The 15591-nt window shown below is 45.9% G+C and overlaps 1 protein-coding gene across 4 annotated transcripts in view; it reads right to left on the reverse strand.

Annotated features, from left to right (window-relative positions):
* Positions 1–15591, reverse strand: part of LOC147012825 (uncharacterized) — a 53572-nt gene that overhangs the window by 25714 nt on the left and 12267 nt on the right. For all 4 annotated transcript variants that reach the window (XM_085854085.1, XM_085854082.1, XM_085854083.1 and 1 more), the window contains exon 3: positions 8078–8231. In XM_085854085.1, coding sequence (XP_085710211.1) covers positions 8078–8231 — 154 coding nt within the window. The remainder of the gene's footprint in view (positions 1–8077; positions 8232–15591) is intronic.

A 15591-nucleotide genomic window follows, 5' to 3' on the forward strand; every position in this document is an offset into this window, starting at 1 on the left:
ATCAGAATTAGATAGGTACCTGAAAGTTATGGGGATAGAGGGGTATGGCAATGTTTATAAGACTTTTAGCTAGTTTGAGTATTGATGGGTGATTGTGTACGGAGTGTTGTTGGTGGGGGGTCTTGTCAAGGGGGGTTGTGTGGTTGATGTTGTGCGTTTTAACCAAGCCCATGCCCCTTCCCCTGAAGGGAAGAAAAGGGGGGAAAATCCCCCCCACAAACAAAAACAAAAAAAAACAAACAAACAATTTTTTATTATTTCATTAATTAAAAACATTTTTTTTGCATTTTCTTCCTTGGATCTTGTGTAGATGGGTTGGTGTGGTGTTCGCGCAGGCATGATGGGCTGAATGGCCTCCACCTGTGTTGGATTTCCTTGTTATTACATGGGAGTAAGGCAACCGTATATGGGCATCGTTCACCAAAGAAGAAAAAGACTGTGAAAAGGATGTGTGTATTTCATGATGAATGGCTATACCCGTCTTTCAGCGATGTAAGACTCCAGTCCATTTTTGGGGGGACTCGGACTCGCCCCAATTCCGGCAAAATTTAGTGGACAGTAAAAAACAGAAAAAAGTAAAAAAAGGTCGTTTGGACCATCCTTTCCATATCGTACTCAAACCTTTTAAAACAATCCATCACACTAAATTTGCAAAAGACATGAAAATATCTTCGAAATAACAAGGGATGCCATTAATAGTATAGGAAGAAAAGTCCCATGGATGTCAGGTCAAAGAGGTCAAACGATGGATCATACACGGCAAGCGGAGAGTTGATTTGCGAAGGGTTACATGGCGAACATTTAAACACAGAAAAACAGTGACAGGTGTATACTGTCAGACCCTGCTAATCGCGGGAGATACGTTCCTGGAAAATGCCACGAATAGCAAATACACGAATAGCGGGGCATTGTTTCAATGGAAAAAAGGGGGATAGGTTCCCGGCGGTTCGTGATTCACGAGGGAAAATTTTAAATCCCGTGAAAAACAGCGAACCGTGAAAGCGCGAAAAAAAAACCTGGCGAATACGCGAAGCAGAGGGCCGCAAATGTCGAAGCGGGTCGCATTTTATAAAACGTGAATACGTGGGGTCTGCAAATCGCGAATCTGTGAACAGCGGGGTCCAACAGTATATGAATTATATTCAGCTGGTTTGATTTCTCAATTTTATACTTTTATTTTTTTTTTTTGGTATATCAAGTCGAGGCTCGTGTAAGCTAATACACAGAAACATATAACAAGACAGGAGACAAGAGGGGCGGGAGAGGTGAGCACAAAATGGTGGGGAGCAAGCAAAGACAATAGGATATCTGTGGAAGGGAGAGGGATGGGGTGGGGTACACGGTATAAATAAGATGGTAATACAGCAACTTTCAGGAAGGTCAGGTCAGGTATGGGAGCATGTGCCAGAACAGCGCGTCGCTGCGTCCACTTTCTGCCGGTACTCCAGGGGCCTCAGTCTGGCCATCCCCCAGGCAGATGCCAGGCCCATCCCCATCTCCTTGAGATGATGGTCAACCTGCTGCAACCATGAGGCACATGGTCGGCCCACTGGCCTCCTCCACTCACGAGACTCCCTCGCTGAGAAAATCTGGTGAGCAGGATCAGAGTCAGGAAAACGAGCCACATGTCCATACAGCCGCAACTGACGCTCACGGACCATGCAGGTAACAAATCTCATCCGAGTCTCTCTCAGCAACCGCTCGTTGGACACAAAATCCGACCAGCGATAGCCAAGGATTCTCCGAAGAGACCTGGTACCAAAGGAATTAAGTCTCCGTCTCAGATCCTTGGTCAGAGTCCAAGTCTCACACCCATAGAGCAAGACTGGAAGTACCAAGGACCTGAAGACTGGGACTTTCGTCCTCCTGCACAGGTACCGGCAGCGCCACACCCCATGATACAGTGAATCCATGACTCCCCAGGCCCGACCCAGACGTCTATTGACCTCCGGCTCACAACCTGCGGAGACATGAATATCACTGCCAAGGTAAGTGAATCTATCCACGACCTCAACATCCTCACCACAAACAGACACAGACAGGACAGCAGCATCCAAGATGTCACCGAAAGCCTGGATCTTAGTTTTGACCCAAGAAATCCGTAATCCCAACGGCTCCGACTCCTCATTCAGCACCTCGAGGGCCCCCAAGAGGATGTCTAAAGTCTCCGCAAAGATGACTGCATCGTCTGCAAAATCAAGGTCCGAGATCTTGACATTGCCAAACGATGCACCGCAACTTGATCTCTCCGACATCCTCCCAAAAATCCAGTCCATACAAGTGCTGAAAAGTGTGGGGGCAAGTACACATCCCTGACGAACTCCAGTAACAACTGGAAATAAGTCAGAGATGGTACCACCACACTTCACAGCACTCACAGTACCAGAGTAGAGTTCAGACATCAGATCGATCAGTTTCGGTGGCACCCCACGAAGACCAAGAATCCTCCAGAGGACATCCCGATTCACTGAATCGAACGCTTTACAGAGATCAACATAGGCTGCAAGCAGCCCCTGCCGAAACTCTCGTCAGCGTTTGGTGAGGACACGAAGTGCAAGGATACGGTCAATCGTTGACCTCTTTGGTGTAAAGCCTGACTGCTCTGGACGCTGGTGCTCAAGCAGATGGTGGCGAACCCGATCAAGAATTATCCGAGCAAAGACCTTGCCCGGCACTGAGAGCAGCGTCACCCCTCGGTAGTTGTTGCAGTCTTGGCGATCACCCTTGCCTTTCCAGAGAGGGACAACAAGGCCCCTCTTCCACTCAGTTGGGATGATGCCTGTGTTCCAGGCAGAGCACAAAACTGCATGCAACGACACGAGTGCAGCATTTCCACCAGCCTTGAGAAGTTCAGCATGGATGCCACAGATCCCTGGAGCTTTGCCCCGTTTCAACTGGTTCACCGCAGCCCGTGTTTCCACAAGCGATGGTGGACCACAGTTGATTCGAGGGTCAGCAACAGGGATTGTAACACCCTTGACGTCCAACTCGACAGCTGGGGGATCAGCCTGGTACAACCGCTCAAAGTAACCGGCCCAGCGGGCCTTCACTTCAGACTCCTCTGTCAAGAGCCTACCACTCTCTGCTCGAACTGCAGTGCTCCGAGGGATGGGCTTGGATGAACGTAATGCGCGAATTCCCCTGTAAGCGGGACGAGAATCACCTGTCCACAGGTGATGCTCTACCTCCTCACAGATTCCTCGCACATAGGCCTCCTTGTCCACCCTCAGTGCACGTACAGTTTTACGCCTCAGCTCCCTGAACAGCTCAGCTCTGCCATTCAGCCTGGCCCTGCGACTCTGGTCAATGGTATCCAGTGTCCCTTGAGAGACAAAATTCTTCTTTGCCCTGCGGTGAACTCCAAGGCATCCACCGGCAACATCAAGGACGGTGGTCTTGAAGGTGCTCCACAACTCTTCAGGACCCCCCAAAGCACCCAGACCCCCCAAGTGTCCACTCAGCCTGTTCGCAAACTCCTCAGCTACTCTGTCATCCCTGAGCTTGGCAACATCCAGCCTAGGCTGGGATGGTACCATTCTCCAGGATTTAAGGTGCAGCTTTAGAGTTGCTACAACAAGCCTGTGGTCAGTATTGAGGAACTGAGCACTCCGGTAGACCCTGCAGTTCTGGATCATCCTCCAACGACCGTCAATGAGGACATGGTCAATCTCCTTTGCCACACGGCCAGCGTTGGAATACCAAGTCCAGCGATGAGCTTGTGGGCGCTGAAACCATGAACCAGCCACCCTAAGTCCATGACTTCTTGCAAAGTCAAGGAACTGAGTGCTATTCTGGTTCATAGTTCCTGACCCATGGAGACCAACACACACCTCATAACCATCCCTATCAGTTCCAGTCGATGCATTGAAATCCCCCAAGACTAGAAGTGTATCTCGTATGGGGCACTGATCAACCACAGACTCGAGTGTGGCGTAGAATGCATCCTTCACGGTGAGATCACTCGCCTCAGTCGGAGCATAAATAGAGACCAGGGAAATGACACCTAAGGAGTGACGAATCCTTCATCTCATAATACGCTCGTTGACCGGTGTTACCTCAATTATCATTGGGGTCAGCTTATTGGACACAGCTACAGCAACTCCTTGGGTATGGTAACCATCAGAGCGACCAGACCAATAGTAGGTGTAACCACCCACCATTATCTCGCAGCAATCCGGTCTCCGAACCTCAGAGAGAGCTGCAATCCCGATGTCCAAACGCTTGAGCTCAGATGATAACAGAGACAGGTGATCATCCTCTCTTAGGGATAGGACATTCCAGGCACCCACCCGAAGGGACCGCCTCAGGTTAACCCAAGGAGACCGCCGTCTGGTGGACGACACCTTAGCACCACTCCGACACACTCTCCCGCAATCTGACCCAGGGATGTTACCCCGTGGTTTCCCTCCTATCATCAAAGATTGGGTTTGCCCCAATCCTGTCATCTGGTGAGCTGCCCTGCGAAGGGAAGCTGCGCAGGAGGTACTCCCACGGAGTGGATTTTCAGATTTTTTTGCGTTTTGCGGAATGAAGCGTTTTACGGTGGCCGGAGTGCAAATCCTGCCACCAACCTCCTAATAAGAAGTAACCCAACTGCAGGAGGACGTCCGCAGACACAGTTGGGCACTAGATATGGATGGCCGTTGGCTCACAAGGAGCGCCTCCGCCCTTTGAAGGAAAGGAAAACAGGGAATTTGAAGGAGGTGGGTTTGGGGTGGAATTACAGGGGAAGTAAAGGTCAATATTTTGGATGGGGGAAGACATGAGATGGTGGTGAACAGCTGCTTTGAAGGCCTGGAGGGGGGAGTTGGATTGAAGAGAGTGTGGGAGTTTGTTCCAGAGGCGGGGAAAAAAAGTGGAATGAAAGAGTGAAGGTGAGCAGTGATTCATGATTTTGGCAATTTCACCAGAAGGGGGTTTTTGGTGGACCGTGAGCGTCTTGAGGAAATATTGGGGGGACAGATCACAGACAGAGCAGGGGCGGGGGGGGGGCAAGGTCGAGGAGGAGACGATAGAAGACAGAAAGACTACTGACCTGCCTATAGTGAGAGTGAGAGACCCAAAGACTCAGCTTCATCCTAGGAGATACCAATGATGCCAAAAGCCTTCGTTTCCACAGCGTGAAGTTGAGCTAGGTGTGAGGCAGGAGCACCACCCCAGAGGGGGGAGCAGTACTCCATCAGACTGCAGATGAAAGCTTTGCAAATGGTTATAAGCTCAGGTGTGCCAAGGAAGAACTTTGTATGATGTAGGTTGCATGATGAATTCTTCATGTACTCCTTCCTCCTCTTCCTTCACATATGGAGCACAAACAAGCATCTTACCAGTATCTTACTGTTTTTACAATCTTTAATCTCAATACATGCAGAATCATTGGCAATAATACCCTCCTTAATGTCACCCCATTTTATTGATGCAATGCTGCCCTTTACCCAGATTGCTACTCCTCCTATCCTCTCCTTCCTATCACATTGATACACCTTGTCGCCTTCTAATCCTGTCCTCCAGTTACTCTCCTCCTTAAACCATGTCTCACTCACTGCAAATACATCTTACTCCTCGCTATCCCCTCAAAGAAGCCCTGAAGGCATGGTCAAATGCCCGGGGAGCAAATAAAAGCACAGGGTGGTGCATGTTCGGGGCTCCAGAATCTATTTGGTTCTGTGCGCCTGGTTGGGACTTTTGGTTCTTATATGATCATTGAAATGGGGAGCCCGTGTTATTGGTGCTGAGAGGAACTGCGGTCCTTGGAGCCAGTCATCTGTCCGGGTCTTCATGTTCGGAAGACGGCTGGCAGAGGAGGAATGGCATGGATGTGGCGGAGAACAGCGATGGATTGCTTGCATGAACCTAACTGCTATCTTGTGGTTGATACTCAAAGAACGGAGCATCCTAATAGAGCCTTGAGTGGGCTTTCGGCACCCTGCACGGAGGCCGTATGGGAACTGACACCTCCAAGTAGGTTCCACATCCAGCTCTGTGGAACCCCCATTGAGGGATGTGGCGAGCTCTACAGAGCTCATCGCAAAGTTCAGCCCATCTGTCTCGTGCTTCCCCCAATTATCTCTCCACTGTCGAATAAGTGAAGGGCCAAAGCTATCTCACGAAGACCTGTACACTGATGATTTATTTCGTGGGCACGAGTGTCGGTAGTGGGTAAGTGGGATTATAACTGTACATTGCTTCTTGCAAATTCCTGACCCTTTTTGCTCGAATACAATTTACGAACCTAACTTGGTCTCCGTTTGTTCTGATGGTTTTGTTTGGTGACTATGGAACCTGTTAAAGGTGGAATTGGTTGCGGTCCCTGTGCCACAAGAAACGCTTACATCACGTGACTCGGTTGCTCAGCCAAAGAATAAGATCTGTCATGTGATTGCCCAACAGCACGGCACTCGCTCATCTCAAGGACTTCAAATCTGCACAGTAACACCGCTCTGAACGACGGATCCGGCAGGAGGTATCTGGGGCAGGGGGCTGTCACAGTAGTTTTCACATGATTCACCGAATTCAAACTGGGCAACCAGGACGGTCTGGCGATTTTAACAATATGTCCAGTACCTGAACATCACCCTCCAGCCTTCTTTGTTTTCAACTGTAGTTTATCCAGCTTTTCTGAAGTTTGTTTCTGTTTACTGTTAAAGTCCTCATAATTCAGGGGTGCTGGCTTTTTGGGTTTGCCCTCGAGATGCGATATTTTTCGAACAAGTGAGTTTCAATGGTCATGGAAAAGAGATGGAATTTACGGAATCTGAGACTTGAAACGAAACATCGTAAATTGCAGAAAAAAAAAAACAAGTCAAGATTAGATCGAATTACAAATAAAATATTCACTAAACTATCTAATATGTGTGTGTGTGTATGTGTATGTGTATGTGTATGTGTATGTGTATGTGTATGTGTATGTGTATGTGTATGTGTATGTGTATGTGTATGTGTATGTGTATGTGTATGTGTATGTGTATGTGTATGTGTATGTGTATGTGTATGTGTATGTGTATGTGTATGTGTGTGTGTGTGTGTGTGTGTGTGTGTGTGTGTGTGTGTGTGTGTGTGTGTGTGTGTGTGTGTGTTGGTCTTCAGACTTAATTCCCACAGTATAATTATAAAAAGTAAGAAAAAATAAACACCTTTCAATTTGATGCTTTAGGGATACCGTCTATACCTCTATTCTTCATTTCACGGCCCACAAGTCACTGGCAGCCCCTGGTGGCCTAAAGTGCGGTCCCTGCAGACGTGTGGCCATTAACACACAAATGTGAAAACAACTCCCATCATAATCTGCTATAAATGCGATCAAATTGACCCAATGGTTTCAAATGAGAGTGTTCCAACATGAAGCATAAAAGTAACATAACTACATGAGTAGTGGGCAGGGCCTCATAGCAGCCATTACAGAGTCCTCAGGTGATGTGGTGGCTCTCACATGGATGTCTTATTGGCAAAAGTGGCCCCCCTCTAAAAAAATAGTGAAGATCACTGGTCTATACCAGCTACAGCTGAAGCGAAAGTACAGATAATGTTGCTCATATCAATCGCAGCTGCTTCGGACAAGCATCGCTGTGAATCTCGATTGCTGGCAATAAATACTGAATGAATTGCTATCAAACAATTTCTAGAGAGACCAGTCAAAATGAAATCAGACTTGAAAGTAAGCAATTCACATTATGTAAGTGAGAAAGAAGAAAGAAAGTTAGGAATTGTAAAACAACAAATATTGAGTGAGGGGAGGTGGGTGGAGGAAGAAATGCAGGAGAGAGATAATGTGCCAGGATTAAGATTTGAGACTCATGAGTAAACAGCTTAGTCAAACGCAAACTCCAAGTAGAAACAATACAGCCAAGTATGTTTTTTTTCCATAAAGACATGGGAACAGATTCACGATTAACAATAAGTTAGACTAGACCTGGAATGGTATTCTTAGATTTTTGAAGATGTTCAGAATAACCTCATGCACTTGTGATGAAATTGGAACAGTAAGCGCTTGCATTTATCAACAAATTATTCCTCTCTTCACTCGGTGATGATAATCTCAATGCACACTTCATCCCCTTTTGTTTCACATGTAAAACATTACCTTCAGGCCCATGTCACAAAGCAATTGATCACCAATGCTGCTTGTCAAGCCCACATTCTTTTCCCTTGCTTTCTTTGTCCATTGTTCCTCTACTTGGCCACCTCTATCCTTCTCCGTGAGGTCCAAGGAATCAGGGGAACTCGTCCAGTCATCACTGCCAAAAGAAACAATTTTGCGTTCCGCCGATTCAAAACAGAGCTCTGGGAATTTTTATTTTATAAAGTGCACAGGCACACACACACACACACACACACACACACACACACACACACACACACACACACACACACACACACACACACACACACACACACACACACACACAATTAGTACTTTACACATTTTATAATCAGTGATAATAAATAAATAATATATTCATTCAAAGTTAGGGAAGTCCAAGACAAGTGGACCAGTGGTTTTGCTGCAATTTGGCCGACTTTGCTGTAATTTGGCAGGCAAACTTGATTTAGGCTCCAGACACACCTGTGCCAATTTTAGCACAAGCAGGTCATGAGATCCAGGGATATTGGGTCAATATCATTTGGAGACAGGCTGACCCTTCCACCTTTAGAGCTATGCAACTTCAGCTCCTATGAGTCCCAGCCCAATAAAGGTATCCATCATTAGAATCTGTGTTTTGCAATCCCACAAATATAAAAGAAATAAAATCACTTTTATAGAAGTATGACACGAAGAAAAGGTTGACCTTTGTGACCTCAATGTCAAAAATATGAAACATCTGGGGAAATGTCAAAAAAGCAGCTAACGAAATGTCTGCTCTTTCCTTTGTCCCAGCCAGGTTTCTGCAAAGTTGCCACGGTCCACCATCAACAGTCCATCAGTGAGCCCACTGTCAGCTCACTGGGGTCTTAAGGCACCATTTTGTTCGGCCTGTTCAACAATGCCTTCACTTGGAACAGGTCGCAGGTTTCTGCAAAGCTGCCACGGTCCACCATCAACCACCCCTCTGGTGAAACTACTGAAATCCAAGATCACTGCTCACATCCACACATTTGTTCCTCTTATTCCCACCTGTGGAACTGACTTCCACATCATCTTCAATCTCATTCTTCCCTCCAGGTCTTTAAGACAGCTGTTCACCACAATCTCAGATCATCTCTAATCCAAAACCATGATCTTTTCTGCGATTGTTAACCCCCACCCAACCCCATCACAATCCCTCCTTGCAAATTTCCAGTTTTCCCTCTTTAGAGTTCCCTTCTGTATCAATCTCATCCACACCATGCATCCTCTTCTGTCCCCCATTCATCCCCACACCCATTGTTTGTCTGCCTCCCCATCTTAGCCTTCAGCTCTGCTGTTGGTGTCCCTCCCCCCTCCTCTTTTTGCAGTTCCTTTTGTCCTATTGCGTCCTGATCAATTCAGTGTACTGGTACTAACTCTTCCAGGAGGCTCGACTATGTATATAAATTTTTTTTTAATAAAATGTAGCTCACAAAGCTTGTAAAAGAAGCTGAGAGAAAAGGGAGTGCCTCTGCACAACAAAAGAGAGAACATTCTCAATTCGCCCAAAGGGTTGAGATCTTGCAGCTGCCCGTACTGCAAAAACTCCCGACGATGTGGACCGGTGCAAGGCCCGAATTGTAGACGGGCGTGTTCTACCCAAACCTCCGCCTCAAGATGGACTTTGAATCTTGAGGGAGTGCCTCCTGTGAACATGAGAGGCTTTATTTATTTAATGAACATCTGGAATAGGAAAGACGAAGCAGTGTCATTACCTACAAAGTAATGGTGACCAACTTATTCACACAGGAGTGCGACGTGAAAAATACACAAAGCGAGGAATTATTTACGTGGGAGTTGGATGCATCAGGCAGAATTCCCCCAAGGTAGACACCATATTTTGTTTGGGTGCTTCTTCACAGCGACGGCAAGGTCATATTTGAGGATTGCGAATGCACCGGTTAAGTTTAAAATAAATTCTTAAAATGATATTTACTATCAATCATGTTTGGGGGAGTGGGACCTATGGGCTGTTATAAATACTGTATAGTGGTTGTTTGTTTAGTTTTGGGGCCACAAGAGAAATTCCAAGGAGGTTTTTCCATCTCCTGCTAAAAGCAGAAGCGTGAGTGTGCATGTGTTAATTCCACTGCTGCCGCTCGTTTGTATCAACAGGAAATGATAGGAATTTGACACCTCTCACCCACGGATATTTCTCGTATTTCCCATATCTTCATGAGTCCAATTTTCCTCCAGGAATACAACACAATATGGTTCTCCTTTTGAAATTTCCGGTCTCGTTTAAATGTTGAAAAATATGCTATAAAGACTACGGTTTCACCTCAGCAAAGGCAGGTTAAAAGTGCCCTGGCTAGCAAAAGCGAGTCACTGAAAACACACAGCGCATGAATGAAAGGCCTCATTAGCATTCATAAGTCATTTTGAAAGTCCCGTATTGAAGGATTACTTTTAAAATATGAAGCATACATACAGTACTGTACCTTGCAAAAGTATGGGTTCTTTCCAATTATATTGTGTTATTCCCCATTAAACATTTGTGGGAAGTATGAAATATATAGATAATAATTCAAATTTCTGGAAAAGTTAATTTAATATCACAGTTACCTTTAAGTATCTAAAATAATAACTGAACAGTTACCTTTAAGTATCTGTGTGTCAGTCAGTGAGTCTCCTCCATAACTCCAAAACCATGAAACCTAGCAGCCCTAAACTTTGCCAGCATACCAAGGGAACTCCAAGGGAGTGCATAAATGAAAACTGGGTGTTTGGGTAAATTTAAACACACTTTTTAAAGATAATTTAGGGAGTGCTCATTACAAAAAAAAAAAATACCAAAATAAGCCTAACCAAAATGGCGGTGCACCATCATACTCAGTCAGTCCTCTGTCAGCTCACTGGGGTCTTAAGGTACCATTTTGTTCGGCCTGCTCAACAATGCCTTCACTTGGAACAGTTTGCAATGGTTTCTGAACGATAAGGTGCTCAAAACTTTTTCCACTCACATCATCGAATGCCTGATCTTCATTACGTATGAATCGCTGTATACATCGCTTTTGTAAGTGCTATCTATAGGTTTCAAATGAGGAGCTTGGAGCAATTTCATGCATTATATGATGTCATTTTCCATGATGGACTGTCAAAGACCAATTAAAGTACATAATAGACATACGATTTCGGCTTTGAGGATTGGATTGGATCTCATAAACAAGTGCCGAAATCTGGAATGATATCTAAAAAATGTTAAGAAATTTGTGGTTTTTGTTTTTATGAGCGTGTCCCTCTACCAATCAACTTGCTATCGCTTGCCAAGCCCGCTGTTCCTTATCAACCGGTTAGTTGGAGTGCTTGCTTGAGTGCTTTAGCCACTTGGGGACCAACCTAACAAGTTGCTTGGTTGTTCGTTTGCAAGCCATGGCGATACACGGCAAAAGTACCCACATTGTCACTCTGCACTGTCCTGCTGAACACAACCAAAAATACATCTATCGATGTGCAAAGTTCAGGCCCCACCCACCTGCATTGGGCCCCTGTTGTGCAGTGCCTTGCCTGCTGAAAATGTTGTGCAATTTTAATTTTTTTACACATCACTTTGTTCCACTTTTTTGTGTGATCTGCTTTCATGATACCACCCATCACTTCGACACACACACACACACACAGTCCATCGGCCTCATGTTCGGAGTTCCACCATATTGGTTCGAGCTGTGAAAAGAAGACTGACATTTCTCAAAAGGGAAGGGGTGAGATTCTGGAGGGAGGGGGGTGGGTGGGAGGAAGCAGGGGAAAGGGTGGGATTATGGAGTGGAAGGAGGGACCCAGCAACACCAGGTACTTTTGCTGGTATAAAATTGGGAAATTTCAATAGTTTTATTTTTTCCATACATATTACATGAATTATCATGTGTTCGGTATATTGTTACGAATCTGGCAGCCATTTGCACACAACAGACAGAGTCCCAGCAGTTCAGTTATTTCGATAAGTATGTGTTTATAGTTAGGGTCCCGTCCCTGTGTTTAATGGGTGATTAAGTGTATGTGCGCTGCTAGTTATTTTTTAGTTAGAATTTATATCCAACAACAACAACAACAGCATCCCCCTTCGCTCCTGCCACCATCTGCCTTCCTCACGCGCATGCGACGCCATTACGCACATGTTCTGGCTACAGACATAGGCGGGGCTTCTATCGCTCCAGACCGAGACCCCGCCCGGAAGGGCAAGGGCGTGTCCCTTGCCCATTGGGGAATGAGATTACCTCAGACGGCGATTTCCCACGAATCCCGACCAATCCGGAGGCAAGTTACCTCAGAGCGGATCCCTCGACCAGCCTGGGTAAGGGATAAGAAAGGTAGCGAGCTGTCGTCTGCAGTTGTCGTCGTCTGCGGTCTTGGTCTGAGGTCTTTTTTGAGGTCTTTGGGCGGTCTGCGGTCTTTTTTGGGTTCCTCGTGGTGGTGGTGGTGGTCGTGGCGGAGGTGTTCCGTGGTGCTCGTATTGTCGTTCGTGGCAGCCAGGATCGGGGGCTCGTTGGATTCCGGGTCTTGGGTTTGAGTCCCACCGTGGTGGGTTGGAGTCCGTGAAACCGCACGAGACGGCCAGGTACCCGGCCAGATTCTAACCCCCAGCTGGATTATCCTCCTCGGCTGAAGGGCCGAATAATGACCCATGAGGTCCATTTCTTTTTGGATGTGTGTGTGTTTGTGGGCCCAGTCTGATAAGTAGAAATCGTACAAGTGCCTTGTATCATTGTACATTTGATTACATTTGTGATTAAGTCTGCTCTGTTTCTCCCTTCCCAATTATTGTAAATAAACCCGTTAAATGTACTAGCTCGTTGCCTGTTGTTTCTATCATTGGCCCAGTATGGTTCGGGCTTGAGAAGTAGGCAGGCCGATTGGGCCGTAAATTATTCATTTGGTCCGGCAGGCTTTGGTAATCCCCGTTCGGTTACGCCGGATCCGAGTCGGAACAGCGACTCAGTTCGGACAAAGTCAGCCGAGGGTGTGGCTTCCCCGGAAGTTAGACGGTGTGGGTACTTAGGTAACTTGGAATTAGACAATTAACCCTACCCCACGCCGTCGAAATATTGGCGTCCATGGTCCACTAAGGGACCCGTGACCTTCGGAGTTATCCGAAGGTTATGACCTTCAATTCCGGTGTTTGGTGGGAGACGGCCGAACTGCTCCATCTAGCGGTCATCCTCGCCACCGAACCTGGCACCACAATATCCACTTGCCACAAAGAAAATAAGCAGGGAACATTTTGTGGATTTTTGCACAATAAATTAATGAAGTAATCAACACCAGTTCCAACTGGAATGGTACTCAGTAGAGCGTATAACTCTGCCAGCCTGAACAGGTTACATTTTGTATCCCACTGACAGGTCAGATATGCAACCAGACCTTAACCAAAATCTAATCAGTTTGTTCTCACCTACCCAACTCATCCACAGAGTTTTGTCATAGTTGAAATATCATGATATATATCGTTTTTGGCCCTTCTCTCAGTGGTGAAGAATCTCTTCAAAAGAAAAAAAAAACAAAAAAACAAACAATTTGCGTATCCACATCTTGATTGGGATCTTCACCAAAATTAAATCAATTTGTTCTTATCACACACCCAATCTGTCCACCAAATTTCGTCTGAATCCATGCACAACTTTTTGATATATCCTGCTCACAGACAAACAGACAACGGTGAAAACATCAACCTACGTCCACCTTCGGTGGCGAAGGCAATAATGTGAATTACAAGACAAAATAAAAGTTGCAAATTATTGATTATGTGACATTAGTTTTCATAAGCTCGCTCCCTTGCTTGAAAGTCTATGAGCGGGTTCAGAATGGCACCAAGGAAGCAACTTTCAACAGAACAGCATGTGAAGATCAATACTCTGCGAGAAGGGCACACGATGAAGAAAATATCACAAAAGCTAAAAACCTCCTCCAATGGTGTGAGGTACACTTTGCAACACCTGAAATAAACTGGCTCAGTACAAGACAAGAAAAGCCCAAGAAGACCAAGAAGAACCTCCCCAAGTAAAAACAAGTACTCCAAATTGCTCAACTTGCATGACAGAAGAAAATCAAGTCAGCAGCTAACAAATTAAATGAGACCAGGACTGAATAGTAACATCTCATCCAGCACAGTGCACAGAAGGCTGTTTGCAGCAAGGCCTCTATGGTGGAGTTGCAGCAAAGATACCACTGCTGCGACTACAGAATAAGATGAAAAGACTGAAGTTTGCAAGGCAACTACAAGATTGGGCAACCGAACTATAATCGGGTACTCTGGTCTGATGAATCAAAGTTTGATCGAAGACACCAGTTCGTACACTGAAGACCTGGAGAACATTACGACATGCAATATTTGCAGCCTACTGTGAAACAGGGGAGTAGTTGTGACTGTCTGGTGTTGTATCCTTTGTTGGAGGAAATCTTAAAATCAATAGGATGCTTACAGAAAAAGTACATACTGCAACACGGTGCAGTTCCACATGGAAATTGTTTAATCGGAGGAGGATTCATTTTCCAAATCACACTTTCAATCCAGTAAAACTGTATTGTGAGAACAAGATTACAGCTGGTGTGCTCCAAGTGTTCGAATAGCCACTCCAGAGTACGCCACCAGACATAAGTTCCATCGTGGCCATATGGGATTAGCTGCAAACAGAGAAGAACAAGAGGAACCCAACTAACCTGACAGAACTGTGGAATGTACGACAGGATATTTGGTACAATATTTATGGAAGAGTGCTTCAACCGTATACAGGAAACATGGGTAAAGGAGTTATGGCAATCAAGAAGGCAAAGGGTGAACACAAAAAGTATTGACTGATAATATAAAATGATACTGTTTTTGTTTTCTAGTTCAGCAGTTTGTTTCACACGCATTTACAAGGGACGTTAATTTACAATAATAAACTTATGACTTATCACTGATAATATGATGAATTTACCCTAAAGTATGAACATCATTGCCAGGGCCAGTTGAGGACTTTCGTAATAAGGCACAACGGAAGTGCTTCATGTTTCAAAAAGACCGATCACTATCTGTCTGGCCAGTGCAAGACAAGCCATGGTGGCAAAAATGTGCTGTAGGGCCTGGAAGAGGGGATAAACTTAGTTTTACTTGGGCTGAGCTGTTTTACAACTCTGGGCAGGATGGGCCAGAGGATGGCACCTCCCACAAGCAGCCAATCATGAGACCGCCACAGGTGAAGGAAATCCCAGCATATGGAGGGCGGGCCAGAGGACCCGCCTTGGAGAAACTCCGGGAAAAACTAATAAGAGTCCATGAGGGCTGGGTCTGCACATGCGGAAAAAAGGAGAGTGAGAGTGATACCCTTTTGGACAAAGAACAGTTCTCAGTTTCTTTCGCTCTTCGTCTCTCTTGCTCTCTTAGTCTCCGGGATAGGGAGGACTGCTTTCTTGAAACATGGACGCCGCCTCATAATCCTTCGCCTCCACAGAATCACTCCTGCACCCTTCCTGTTCCCATGCTGCAACATCACCTGCATACCACTCAGCATCGT

This window comes from Eptatretus burgeri, chromosome 14 (assembly GCF_056783735.1).
Source record: "Eptatretus burgeri isolate ZD-2024b chromosome 14, Ebu_testis_v1, whole genome shotgun sequence".
NCBI classification, from domain to species: domain Eukaryota; kingdom Metazoa; phylum Chordata; class Myxini; order Myxiniformes; family Myxinidae; genus Eptatretus; species Eptatretus burgeri.